Here is a 14,766-nt window from a genome sequence, read left to right as displayed (position 1 = left end):
ATTATAACGTATAAATTAAGGTGTATATACTGAATTATCTATGTTATTTTCAACATAATATACAAGTCAATTTTCTTCAGGAAAAATGTTAAAAGTCAATTAAGTATTAGAGAATGGAAATCACTGTTGTTCATTTACATTGGGGAAATACATGCAAATAATATTTTCAATCACTTTATCCTGTAATACTATTTCAAGTCGTATCATTTACTAGTATAACGTTAGATTTCCATTCGTTAGAATTAAACTGCATGACTACCATATAATCGAATTTAAATCAATATTAGTTCAAATTGCAATTAATGCTTAACATTTTATGTCTGACATTACATATTTTGGGGGATACTGTTCAGTTCAGTGTAATGGATGTCCCTCCTCTTGTATAAGGAGCACCCGAGAAGGTGGTATACTAAAAAGAGGATTTTAAAAAAATACAAGGTTAGAGTAAAGTGTTAAAAAAGCAAGTAAAACCTAATATAACTGAGCAATAAAAAATAAAATTAAGCGTGATAAACAAACATGGACTAAAAAAGTTTATACAGTTTTTACATGAACTTATTTATATAAAAAATATATACATGTACATGTTTTAATTTCGCCGAAACTGCAGATGAATGAGTTGTCAAACGTGTACTGTGATTTTCAATCACGTGATATACAAAATGTCGGCGCCCACAGCTGACGTGAAAGATCAAAGGCAACTTCAATTTGTGTCATTTAATAGTTTCCTAGACTCGGGATTTTGGCACAAGCTCTCGGAAAACAAACTTAATGTTTATGGCTTGGACGAGAGCGAGAGGGCGATCAACGGATTTTACTTTAATGGTATATAGGGAACTTATTGCGTTGTTGTTATTCAAAATGTTTTTGAAGATTTGAATAGATTGCTTTCTTAGCTCGGTGTATAAGACCTTTCCTTTCTTAAATATTGGACTTGAATTGCTGTAAAATATAGCGGATGGGGATCAGGACACTGGATTTTTGTTTTTTATTTATTTTTCTTGGGAGGGAGCACTGGTTGTAACACCCCTTTTTATGATTTCCTTGAATTTCTTTGGGGAGAGAATTGCATGTATTTCATATTTTCATTTAGATATAATGCATTTGGCATTTATATCAAAGGTTGTCTTACAATGCAACATCAAAGAAAACATTCCATGGCCTTGTATATATAATTTTTGTTCTGCAGTCTGAGTCAACAAAATTTTAGTCTGACATCGTGGACTAAAAAATTCACATCACCTTTTACAAATGAATACTGTATGTGTACTTAAAAAAGCGGGCTTTATATTTTAGCGGCTTTGGCGCCGACAGCGATGCACTGATTCATGATTACCATTAATAAGTGAATACGATATGCTTGCTTCGATCTGCCATTTTATCAGGCCTCGAACATTGAGCCCGATTTAAATCGTTATCTATTTCACCAGGCAATAGGCCTATATAAATGTATGTAAATATATATTCATGTTTAATGTGATTTATTTTCAAATTCACTTTTAATTCAAATTCAATTTTAATATAAAATGTGTTATCGACATTTGTCACTTGGACCATTCAGTTCAACCGCATCGACCCGCATACTATATGTGTGAATCTCGACAATGTATAAACATGTACGTACAGTATTAGTCAGTTAGTTACACAATGCTATTTTAACATAATTAAACATTATTGATCCTCCTGGATTAAAACATCTTAAGTTAATTGTTTTTAATTACTAGTAATCGGTAATTAAATGCTCAACAACCAATCTACGACCACACAATAAATACCTTAAGGCTATTTTCAGCCAGGTGGACACAATAATCTAATACAATGTTTAAAAAAAATTTAGAGTAAGAAATTAAAATTTTACTTAAACCCCTAGACAATCAGTACAACTTTTTAATTTTTATTTTTTTGTGCTATATGTGTAGCGCTAATTTATGACTACGCCAACCACTCCATACCCGGTGATTTTGCTAAATTTTGAATACGTTAATTTATGTACACATACAGTAGTTTGGGGCTGTAAAAATCATTGATTAATATCTACATCTAGTTATACAAAATGTATAAAATGAAATAATTAATTTTCAAAAGGGCACAATTGTTATTTACATGCATTGCAGTATGTTGTCTGTTATTATCTGTTTACTATAATTTTACAGTTTTCAGTGTCAACTGTGAAATATGGAATTTTTGCAAAATTATTTTGGATATTCTTTTTCCTCATATGTTGTTTGCACCATTTTTTCTTAAAATGTTACTCAGTCAAGTGGGTTAGATCAGATCAAGTTTAATGTTGTGGGTAGCAATTTATCATTTGTCTTTGGGGATGGAAGATGCTCAGGGTATGATGTTTTATATTTTTCAGGGGACCCACCTGGAATGCCATGTCGAATGAATGTAGAGTTTACTGCATTTGATATGTAAGAATTTATACCCTGTCAAAATATTTCTAGCTCAAAAGTTGAATGAAATATTTCCTTTCAAACTTCAAACACTTTTTTTGAATCTGTGATCACTTTGTTATTTGATAATTTTCATTTGTCGATTCATATTCGTTTCTGCTACCTTTCAGAGATGCTAAGACACCCAATAGATGTTTTCCAATGCATGGAGTGTTACATAATACAAACACCATTGATAAATTTAAAGAATGTGATAAAAAACAGATAATAAGTGAAGCAGGCAAAAAGGTTTGTTACGTCTTATTTTTATTCATAATGTTGGGAGTCAAAAAAGGGGGTACATGCACTCATTATTAAAAAATCTTATCTTGCAGTGGTTGGTTAACATTTATCCCTAGGGTCATCTGTTAGTGTTTCCATTAAGATTTTTTTGAAAGTTACTTAAGTAACTTTTTCTTCAAGTGACTGGAAGATTTATCAAAAAGATATCAGTGTTTAAATTTCTTTTCTAATATTTATCTCTTAAGTTTCTTTTTCATACATGTTTTTCTCTGCAGATTTGGGAAGCAGTTGTGAATGGTGAAGCTTTAGAAAAGCCAGAACTTCTGTCCAGGTTTATTCTTCTCACATTCGCTGTATGCTCTGCTAATTCTTATTTATCTGTAACTTATTTGTCACTAAGTTTTATTTCACATAAAAAAGAAAGCTCTATATTAAAACATCTTTAAAAACTAAAAAAAAAAAACCCAAATTTTGAGAATATTTTTATAAATACATTCAATGATGAGACAATACAATTTAAAACCTTATTCTATACAAAGGGAAAAAGCAGATATTTTAATATTTATAGTGAGAAGTTGCAAAACATTGCCATACTATTGAATGTATCAAAAATGCACTATTCATGTACTGACACTGAGATCATTAGATTATAGATGTTTGTTTTAACCTTATTAAGTGAGGCATGTTACTAATCATTTCTTGATGAATTTTCCCCCAGGATTTAAAGAAGTACCATTATTACTACTGGTTCTGTTTTCCCTGCCTGAGTCCCCCCACAGAGGTCACCCTAAATCAGGAACCGGGCAAAATCAGGGAGAAATTTACCCAGGAACAAGTATGATTATTTTTACATTTATTAATAAGGTAAAAAAAAATCCTTTTTTCATGTCAAAAATTTCAAATATAATATATAAGTCTACTTATAAATTATTGTTAACTTATAACAAGAAATACATTGTGTATCTAAAAGAACAGCATAAGTGAAAAGGGAAATAACTCAATTTTCTTTCAACCTTTAAAAATAGAAAATTCAGAGAATTTCTCTTTTCAGAATAGTAATAAAATTGATCAATGCGGCATTGTTTGAGTTGATGCGGTGATGCCCAAGAAACTATAGACTATTTTTTTTTGTGTTAATTGTACATAACACTGGAATAATGATGATGTGAAGACTGATTCTTTTTTTTTTTTTAAATAGTGATGTATCACACTACATGTAGTACTGCATTTTAATCAACATTAGTTTGGCTTTTTACTGTGTTTAAAACATTAAATGATGCACAACATGAACTTTATGAAAGAAAACAAACAAATGAAGTGTTTTAGTATCTCAGAAGTAGATTTGATCAGATAAAGAGTGAGAATGTGAGAACACACATGTACTAATAATGTTGTGTTTGTAATGGTTTGGACTTCCTGGTCTCTGGATACATGTATCAATCTGGATAGCTAAGTAGTAAGAACACCCAACTGTCGATGCAAGGGTCCTAGGATAGATTCATTTTACATTTTGTGCTTTTGACCTGCACCCCTGAAATTCTTGCCAGTGGCTAAAGAATCTGGGTCGTGTGCCTTTGAGGGCAAAGACAGTTTGAGGAGGGACTATATGGACTGTGGATATTCGCTTTGATAGCTTAGTGGTCAGGGCTTCTGACAAATATAAATGCAGGTGTCCTAGGTTCCATTCCTGGTCCAGCCATAAGAAATCTCTCCTCGTGTCATGTTATGTCTAAGGAAATGGAAATTATTACGTTTAAAACTATAACTTTTTTTTGAAGTCCATGTTTGAAGCATGGACCTTTTACATGTATATGTACAATGTATATACATGTATTATTAATTTTTACTATATAACAGAATGGTATCAGCAAAGGTTTTCATTGATTTATAATTGAATTTACACTTTTGAACAGGTCGTTAATTTCTTACATTCCTATGATGAGTACCAAAGTAGACAACAAACTTATCAGGGATACTTCATTGTAGTACATTCCAAGGGAGAATTCATTGTAGATGACATGAAAAATTTGAACAAATATGGAAACACACAAGAGGTATTTGCATGCAAGGAAATTTTACTTTTTTATACAATTTTTTTGTGTGTGATAGCACAAGTATTCATTAATGTTAAGTTTTTATTTATGTTCTTGACAAATAGTTTGAGCAATACAGTATGAAAGCTTTCAGTAAATAAGCGAGTTTCAAGATTATAACTCTCCTACGATAGGGGCACAAAAAGTATCTGTATCTGCATGGAAGTGGGACAGGTTGTAAATGTATACAAACTTGCATAAATAAAAGAACGATGACTATAAGGAAATGAGTCATTCAGAATGCCGGCGTATAATGATCAGGTGATTGTGTAATTATTAGAGAGCTATTCCCTTGCTTGATGTTTTATCCAAGTGCTGATATTTTCTTTTGTTCCAATTTTTATTTTCCTTTGTTCCTTTTTTTTTTTTTTTTTTTTTTTTTTTTTTTTAAGAAAAAATTGATGCCTTTGCTTAAATTCTATAAGTACATCCTGTTGATCAGTTATGATAGACCGGTATATCGATGATGTAAGGTATCCAATATAAATAACTGTCCCACCTGCCTGCTTAAGCAGAAACAAAACTCCCCTCTGTAACGGAAGAGCGCACCAGGGGAGATAATCTCGAAAGTTGCCTATTAAGTTTCATCTTTTAAATGCATATTATATTCTTTAGAGTATCTTTGTTTTGTGTTGAATTATTATTGTTAACATTTCTAGTGAGCAGTACAAGCATTTTAAAAAATAAAGTACAGCATATCGTAAATGTGAACTGCTTTAATATTTTATACACATTTATATCAACAGTTTTGATTCATCATTATTTTTCATCCATTTTTTAAATTCATATTTTAAGAATCATAAATTTTGTTTAAATTTTGTTTTTTTATAAGACTTTTTTTTTTCATGTAATTTACTTTTACTTTGAATTCTACAAGTTTACTTTTTTGTTTGTGTATTTTATGCCTTCTATATATTCTTTAGGTATACTTATTTTGTTTTTGTACTTTATTTCTCCTTCATATTCCACAGGTATAATTTTAGTACGTTTACTTTAATTTGTCTTTATATTGTACAGGCATACTTTGGGGTATGTGATCCGAGCACCATTGAGAATTATCCTGGTTGGCCTCTCAGGAACCTCTTACTCCTAATATCATATCACTGGTAAGTCAAGGCCTAGTGTATAATATCACTGGTAAGCCAAGGCTTAGTGTATAGTCTAAGTATCATATCACTGGTAAGTCAAGGCCTACTGTATAATATCACTGGGGAGTCAAGGCCTAGTGGATACAATTAGTCCTAATATCATATCACTGGTAAGTCAACACTTGGTCCTAATATCATATCACTGGTAAGTCAACACTTAGTCCTGATATCATATCACTGGTAAGTCAACACTTAGTCCTAATATCATATCACTGGTAAGTCAACACTTAGTCCTGATATCATATCACTGGTAAGTCAACACTTAGTCCTAACATCATATCACTGGTAAGTCAACACTTAGTCCTAATATCATATCACTGGTAAGTCAACACTTAGTCCTGATATCATATCACTGGTAAGTCAAGGCCTAGTGTATACATTCAGAACACAAGAAATAGCTCAGATATGTACAGTAAGGCCTCTTTTTACATTTGTATAGAGAAATGGTGGGACAAAAAAAGAGATGTTCAAGTGTTTAAGATATTGAGGTAAAACTTCAAACTCACTTTGAAGTATCCATGATGATTATGCAGATAGTTGAGATATGGAAGTTCAACTGCATACATGTAACACTGTCAGAGAAAATATGATCACAATAGCATTGAAATGTTTATAAACATTTTAACTTACTCTCAGATTATAATTTCGTAATTCTTTTTGATGGAACAAAACTCAATGTAGAACTGTCTTGTTTGAAACATTAAAATTTTTTCTTCAAAGAATTATAACAACAATTTAAATACATATGTATGAAAACATGGCATGTATATATATATACCATATTTTTGTTGAAGTAATTATGTCTTTAACAATTTTTCATCCTTGTATATATATTATTTCAATTTGCAGGAAAGGTGATTTGAAGAATGTGAATATACTATGTCTTAGAGATAGAAGTCGAGATGGATCTCGAGATATCTCACATAGTCTCATACTGTCTGTTAGCCTTCCAGAGATGAAGGGCATCACAGGTAAAAAAAAAAAAAAAAATAATGTCAAAGATGAATGAAACATTTCACACAAGAACATCTGAATGCCTTGTATTTTTTTTCAGTAATGAAAGAAATCAAAAACCAGTTTTGTTTTATTTTGGACATTTTCATTCTAGTTTTTGTTGCATAATGTGTATCTGATTTTCACAGAATGTCCAAAATGTGTTGGATGGGAGAAAAATGAAAAACAGAAACTTGCTCCAAGATTTGTAAACCTCAGTGCCAGCATGGATCCCACTAGGTAAAATGAGTACCATGATTAAAAGCATTACATGTAATACTAATCTAAGCCATTTTTTAGCAAATCTATACATGTACATGTAAATGGAGATGAAAAGGGGAGTAACTCTTCCTTATCATTTTCTAACAGACTGGCCGCATCAGCAGTTGATCTCAATTTGAAGTTGATGAGATGGAGATTACTGCCAGAACTTGACCTAGACCTTGTATCAGGGACCAAATGTCTGCTGCTGGGTGCTGGGACTCTAGGATGCAATGTGGCAAGGTGTTTACTGGTAAGTATCAATTGAATTACATTGTAGCATTATATTTCAATGGAAAGCTTTACAAACACTTGTCTTTAAAACAGTAACTCTGTTGATTTTACAAAGTTTAACTTTTATTGCTCTGATCTTATATTTGGTGCATATTGCCCAAAATTTGTCTGTACAATGATCCAAGGTGATTTTGACAAGGTCTAAGTCTTTGTGATGACAGATATGAAAATTTTTTATCATGGTGTAGCAATGAGAGGATCACTGGTAAAAAACAAAATTTATAATTTTGTATGGGTTTTTGAGATGTTGCAAAATGACTCAAGTAACATCTATATGACATCAATGTTTTTATGTCAAAGAAAATAAATGAAAAGAAGTATAATAAATGTAACTCATATAACAATTAAGGCATACGAGTCTCTTGATTCAATATGTAAGGATCTTAAGAAGATCTGAAGGTGTAAAAATTCGTCCCCATTTACATGTAACATTGCTTTGTATGCTTAAATGTCAACAATTTCAATATAGTAATGAAGACATTTTCTTTAATGTGCAGGGTTGGGGAGTAAGAACCATAACTCTGGTAGACAATGGTAGGATCTCATACTCCAACCCAGTACGTCAGTCCTTGTTTGTATTTGACGATTGTTTAAAGGGAGGTAAGCCAAAGGCTGAGGCAGCAGCCGAGGCATTGAAGAGAATATTCCCGGGGGTGGTGAGTATGAAGATCATAAAGTTCTATAGAGTCATTAGTATAAAGATCAAAGAAATTAACAATTAAATATTTTTCCAGAAATGCTGTACTTTTAATTTTTAAAAAAAAATGCTGCAGCATAGCTATGAAATTGAAGAAATAAATTTTTTTGTTAAAGCTCTTTAAAAACTTGATGTTCAAGTACAGAAGAAATAAAGAGAGTGAAATTTTTCATAAAGAATTATACTTGCATTTTTAATGCTATCATTTAGCTATCATATGCTGTCCAAAATAAACTGTGCTAGGGCACTTTATATGAAAATGTTTCAAATTAATTTTCTTTTGAAGTATGTGAGTACCTGTAATTGCAGGATGCTAAGGGATTAAGTCTCTCCATACCAATGCCAGGGCATGCAGTACCAGGTAATTGATTGATCAATTAAAATACTAAGTAATATGATCAGTGATACAACTCTCTCCTATGGTGTACTGTCGAATTTCCATATCTTGAACACCAATATCTCGAATACCAAGGATAATTGAAGTGATTTGAAGTCCCAACCATGTATTCTTTAAGTATATCTATGACATAAATCCTCTGATATCTCAAAGTTTTTTCTCTGTCCCATCAATTTCGAGATACAAGTAACAAGTTTGACTGTATCGTTGTCATGCAAACATTTTGTGATTAAGAATTTTGGAATTAGAACATTTAAATACAGAAAAAGGAAAAGAGAAATCTAAATTAAGTATAATTATGGATCTAGTATGTTTTTGTTTGAACAGATAGTGCAATAGATGGTGTGCAGAAAGATGTACAAACATTACAGGATTTGGTGAATACCCATGATGCAATATTTTTATTGCTAGACACAAGAGAAAGCCGATGGCTTCCAACTTTAATGGCAGCTGAAAAGCAAAAGGCTTGTTCATTTAGTTCATTATATATGATATATAAATACAATAAAAAATGATATGAAACAGATAAAGACACAAAAAAACCAAAAGAAAATAAATAAATAAACCCTAGAAACTTCTCAACAAGCATAAATTATGCATGGAAAACAAATGTTAAGTTGTAAGTTGTAAAACTTATATGTGAAGTTTATGTCAGACAACAAATTACACTCGGATACTACATGCATCTCCTCTGTGAGGGTTATAAAAATGAATCTGTGTTATCATGAAGAATTATGTTCAGCTAAGAGTCTTCTAACTTTTCATTTCAGATTGTGATTTGTTCTGCACTGGGGTTTGACACATACCTAGTTATGAGGCACGGTGTGAAGTCAGACTTTGAGGGTGGGGAACCAGCCTCTCTGTCATCTTACAGCTCCATACCAGGGGACCAGCTAGGCTGCTATTTCTGTAATGATGTAGTAGCTCCAGGAAATGTGAGATTCTTTCTTGAAAATTTCATTTAAAATACTGAATGGTTGTTATTGATACCGGTACATTAAAATATTTATTCTTGTCTTGATCTTGTGAAAACAAATTTTTTAACTAAAAAATGATACTGACTGTTGTCTTTGTGATGTGCTTCAAAGCCAAAGTACATGTACCTTGTTTTAATCTTAGTAACATGAAACATTTTTAAAATTCATGGGAAATTTTTTTGAAATGAATGTGAAAAAATTATGTGTGACATTCTTGTAGAATTGAAACCTTGAAGAATTTTGTTGATAGATGTACTTTGTGTTCTTTTCATTTGAATTACAGGGGAACAGTTTTATGTCAAATTCATTTTAGGCACATTTGCTGGTGGGTTTGCAGTTTTTTGACAATTTTTTTTTGGCAGTCATTAAAGGATCGCACACTCGACCAGCAATGTACTGTTTCTAGACCAGGAATTTCTTACATGGCTTCCGCTCTAGCCGTAGAACTTCTGGTGTCTGTTCTTCAACATCCACAAAAGTATGTATGATGTCTGAAGATTTTCTAATAAAGTTTTGTTCCTGTTAAAAAATGAATGTTCTATATTTGATGTTTATTATTCTACAGGGGACACGCCTCTGCAGACACCAGTGCTAACGATGATCACCTGAGTAAGGATTTTGTGAGCGCCCTTGGGCTGGTCCCACATCAGGTAACAGTAAAATACACTCAGGTATCATGTTAAGAACACTTCTGTAAGTAGGGATTCATGGTACACGTATACACAATGACATTTAGTGATTCAAGTTCATCCTTCTTTCTATTTTTACTTTTATCTTTTGAAAGGAATTACATGTAGTATACAAGGATCTTTTAAGCATTGTTTAAAAATGTGATGGATGGCCATCCACCAGATTTTTTTCAGACCATTGAGCTTCAGATCAACAGCTTGTCAAGTACAAAAAAATTAAAAAGATGTGCTTTGTTTCAGATTCGCTGCTTTGTGTCCAGGTTTCAGCAAGTTCTTCCCGCCTGTAGAGCTTTTGATAAATGTACAGCATGTTCTAAAACTGTGAGTACTGCAGCAGGATTTGGTTTCTTCAATGGATTACATAATAATCTGTACTAACTTAAATGTACATTAATTAGCACACTCAAAATTTAGAACAATCCTCCATATCAATGGCTTAATGTAATGATTAATTAGTGTAATGATCAATTAGTGTAAGGATTAATATTGAATTCATTAATTAGTGCATGTTGAGCTATCTGAGCTGCTATATGTATTTGTTTCAATCGTATATTTGTGTGTACTTGAATAAGCATACAAGAAACAGAGTGACATATGCAAAAATATATTACCATTAAGTACATTTAGAGTATTTGAATGTTGTTTGTTTGTTTACCGTCCCTTTTGAGAATTTTTCACTCATATTGAGATGCCACCACTTGCCAGTGAAGGGCTGCAAATTTTAGAACAGTCCTACTCTCAGGGCCATTGAGCAGTGAGGGATCTTTTTCGTGCCAGCACCTACTGCAACACAGGACCTCGGTTTACATGGCCTCATCCGAAGGACCGTTCTCCACATCCCACAATAGGATTCGAACCCAGGATGTAAGGATCAACTCCTTACTCCACAACTCTAAAGCAAATGCTCTATCACTGTGCCACGTGGGCAACTAGTAGTTGAATAACTTTTAGTTCTAAAAATTCTCTTCTCTATTTAACCAGAGAAATTTTTGAGTACAATGTAATTTGAAGTGAAATTAAAAGTTGTCGAGAGAAAAAGAAATCATTTAGATATGTATTTGATATGCTCAATCCTTACATTTTTACCTGCTTCATCATTGTGCAGCCTCTCCAAACTTATGTATATATATATATGCAGTTGAGCTTCAGTATCACAAACTGCACATTTTGAACACCATGGATATATTAAAGGGATTGGGAAGTCCAAACCACTTATTCTTTAAGCATTTGACACAAAATATTTCTAATCCTTAGATAACGCGAAGTTTTTTCTTGGTCCAATAGAGTTTGAGAGAAAGAGGTTTGAATGTATGTGTATCAAATTTGTATGTCTGTAAAAACTGTAATATATCTGTAGGTGATACAACAATACAGAAAGGATGGATTTGACTTCTTGAGGAGGGCATTTAATGATCCGTCTTATTTAGAGGATTTAACAGGACTCACACAGATGCATCAGGAGACTCTTGATGCTGAGGTATATTAGAAGAATTAAGGAAAAACTATAAAAGATGGAAAGTACTACATTGTATTAGATTAATATTTTATATGTAAAATCATGGAAGAAAGAATTAAAATCCATTCTGTTATTGAACTCCTGATCTGTAGTTAACTAAAGCAAGACTTTAACCCTTTGGCTGTAACAGCCCTAAAAAAAATTGTGTCACTGCCAAAATTACTTCATAATGATTGTCTTGCATAATGTGCATTTAAGGAATGTTTTTTGTATTTTTGTTTGAGTTATTGGCATTTAAACCACTTAGACTTTTCATGTACATGTAGGCATATTTCATGAAACTCACTCAAAATATAAAAATTCCTTAAATTTTACATAATACATGTTTTAAAAGCAGCAAAAAAAAAACACTCAAGGTTTATTGCTGCCCTATATCATTACATTTTCAATAATGTCTCTTTTGTCTTATTGTGACATTACTTCAGTGCAAGTTTCTGTAACTGTATTTCCACACTTGAATGTGCATGAATTTGAAAATGCCATTCAAATAAATTGAGCCCTCCTATGGCCCTTAAGGTCATTAAAAATTTTTAAAAATTTATTATTGAAAATTTAAAAATTATCCAAATTTACTTTTCAATGGATTATGATAGACTATAGTGTAAAATAACCAAGTATAAAGTTTGATTCAAATACTCAGACTAATTACTGAGTTGCCGAAAATTTTTAAATGAGGTTTAAAATGACGTTCTAAATAATGCTTAATCATTGAAACAGGTTCCCGGATTGAAAGGCCTTACATTTTCACCAGAAAACACACAAAAAATTTAATGCATAAATCCCTTTCTTTTGTTTTATATGCAATATTTGATATAATTGTTTTTGTAAAATAATAAGTAAATCATACACTAGTAGCAAACCGTTTCAATGTTATACTGTAAATAAAAAAGTGGATATCTGCAGACAAGACTAGCAAGTACATTTAAAAAATGTCGACATTTTTGCATGTCACAGAAATATTGTCTTTTTGGTCATTTAAAACTCACATGATTTTAAAAATCTGAATAAAAAATATATGTCTTCATATAAGTTTTTAATGAAATAAACATAGATAATGGTACCGTATATGTTTTTTTTTTCTCAATAATATGCTCATTTGAACAATTGATAACAAGCAACCAAAATAAATTTAAGACAAGATAGGAAGCTTTCAAATGATATATACATTTATTATGTTATCTTTGATAAAAAAGGAGTTACATGCTATATAAATACTGACAATTCTGAAACCTTTGGTGTATTCTTAGATGATCTTATTTTAAGGAAAGTGTATGCCAAATATGTAAGGTTTTTTAATATTTTTGTAATGGTATATATCTTTCTTTTTTTTTTGAAGGTGTGGGGATTCAGTGAAGATGAAGAATGTAGCAGCATGGAGCTCTCTTAATATTAGTCCATTAAATAGAGTCTTTTTATTTATTTATTATTATATTGTTGTGATATTGTATTATACACTGTATATAGATAGAATAGACATCAGACATCAGCTATACTTATAATTATGGTCTTAAATAACATGTATGTTACTTTATGTTACTTTAAAGTTTGAAAAACACAGATATTTATGTAATATATCTGCATTTTACTGAGTGTTAAGAAAATGTATCATAATTATTATTATGCCGCCACAAAAGAAGTCGGGTGACAAATTCATATTGCTTGACCTGGGAAATGTACTATCTTAATGATTTTTTTTTTCAAAAATGATGATCAGCAACTCTAGTTATGCATAATTTTTTTTTCCAAATGGTCACCGTTGCCATGGAAACAAATAAAAAGTGTCAAATTTTGCCTGCGAATGTTCAAATAGATGGCTGGAGGATTCTTAATGAAACTTCACAGAAATGATAACCACCAACTCTAGATGTGCCATTTTATATGAAATTTTCAATGTTTCCATTGTGTCCATGGAAACGGACAAATATGCATTTTTATGAAGTTTTATTATATCCCCATTCCGAAGGAGAGGGATGTATACTGTTTTACCCTTGTGTGTCTGTCTGTGTGTCCGTCTGTCTAGCTGTCTGTCTGTGTGTCTGTCCATCACAAATTTTGGTTCCAGTTTTCTCAGCAACTTCTCATCGCAGATGCTTGAAATTTTTGGGCACGTCATATGGTGGGATTCATTTTTTCATTCATCTCTCAAAAACCGCATAGGCATTTTTTATCAGATTTGTCAGAGTATCGATAGACCAAGGGCTTTCATTGTTATGTATAATGAAGATGTGACTTTTAAACAACGAGATATAATCATACGTATAAACATAATGTTGATAAATTTGAAGAAGAAAAAACATCCCCTCAGAAACCATTGAGCAGCTTTATCGCCAACCTTATTCATAAATATGAAAACAGGATGTAAAGAATATTCAGGCAAATCATTCTAGGGCAAATTCGTTGTCTCACGATTAATTAAAAATTGACCATAAGTGATAGTTAAATCCTTCATATTTTGCCAGATATGGAAAAGGGATCATCATAAATTTTATTTGTTCTATCCTAGCTAGGACCTTCGGATAGGTTGACCCAAAAGTAGGTTACAGTGACCTACTTTATTTCAAAATTTTTGCTGCTTTGAATTTTCAAATTGGTTCAATTGCATATCGTTGACACTGTGAAGCCAAAGATTTTCAACTTTGTCAGTTAATGCATTTTAAAGTGTGTCGACTAAAATTTATGTCAACCAGTGATATACTTTGAAGGTTTTTTCGCTATGCATTTCAAAAAGATTTTTGCGAAATATTTTGGATACTTAGAGGCTCAGAATCATGTTACATTGTCCGTAGATGCTTCTAAAACTTATGTTGTGGCACAGGAATGTAGGACACAGTGACCATCATTTTATACACTTTATCATTATTTAAAATGAAATATTTTTAGCTTGGATACTTAAAGGCCTATTAGCTAGGATTATCAATCCCAGTTGATATGAATTTGTCTTTTGATATGTTGGTCCAAGCGTATAGTCTGGTCCGATTTATAGAAAAAAATACTTCTAACGGCAAATAATTATTATTTGGTCC

The 14,766-nt window shown here is 31.7% G+C and overlaps 1 protein-coding gene across 1 annotated transcript; it reads left to right on the top strand.

The window, feature by feature from the left end:
* Nucleotides 1-653: 653 nt before the first annotated feature.
* On the top strand, nucleotides 654-13,243 carry LOC133194524 (ubiquitin-like modifier-activating enzyme ATG7). The gene is made up of 19 exons (XM_061330463.1): nucleotides 654-825; nucleotides 2,360-2,414; nucleotides 2,567-2,684; nucleotides 2,954-3,031; nucleotides 3,397-3,513; nucleotides 4,592-4,732; nucleotides 5,789-5,877; nucleotides 6,769-6,890; nucleotides 7,062-7,152; nucleotides 7,282-7,426; nucleotides 7,965-8,123; nucleotides 8,474-8,525; nucleotides 8,889-9,025; nucleotides 9,332-9,496; nucleotides 9,901-10,016; nucleotides 10,104-10,188; nucleotides 10,468-10,548; nucleotides 11,585-11,704; nucleotides 13,080-13,243. Exons 1-19 carry the CDS (start codon nucleotides 663-665, stop codon nucleotides 13,128-13,130), a joined length of 2,085 nt encoding a protein of 694 aa, XP_061186447.1. The 5' UTR covers nucleotides 654-662; the 3' UTR covers nucleotides 13,131-13,243.
* Nucleotides 13,244-14,766: the final 1,523 nt, after the last annotated feature.

This window comes from Saccostrea echinata, unplaced genomic scaffold (assembly GCF_033153115.1).
Source record: "Saccostrea echinata isolate AGI-Se365-2 ecotype Australia unplaced genomic scaffold, CSIRO_AGI_Sech_v1 ptg000029l, whole genome shotgun sequence".
Lineage (NCBI taxonomy): Eukaryota > Metazoa > Mollusca > Bivalvia > Ostreida > Ostreidae > Saccostrea > Saccostrea echinata.
This window is presented reverse-complemented; position numbering and strand designations above follow the sequence as displayed.

Coding starts and splice junctions, on each gene's coding strand:
- LOC133194524 (XM_061330463.1), top strand. CDS start 663: ATGTCGGCGCCCACAGCTGACGTGAAAGATCAAAGGCAACTTCAATTT. Junction 2,415..2,566: donor GAGTTTACTGCATTTGATAT/GTAAGAATTTAT, acceptor GCTACCTTTCAG/AGATGCTAAGACACCCAATA. Junction 3,514..4,591: donor AGAAATTTACCCAGGAACAA/GTATGATTATTT, acceptor ACTTTTGAACAG/GTCGTTAATTTCTTACATTC.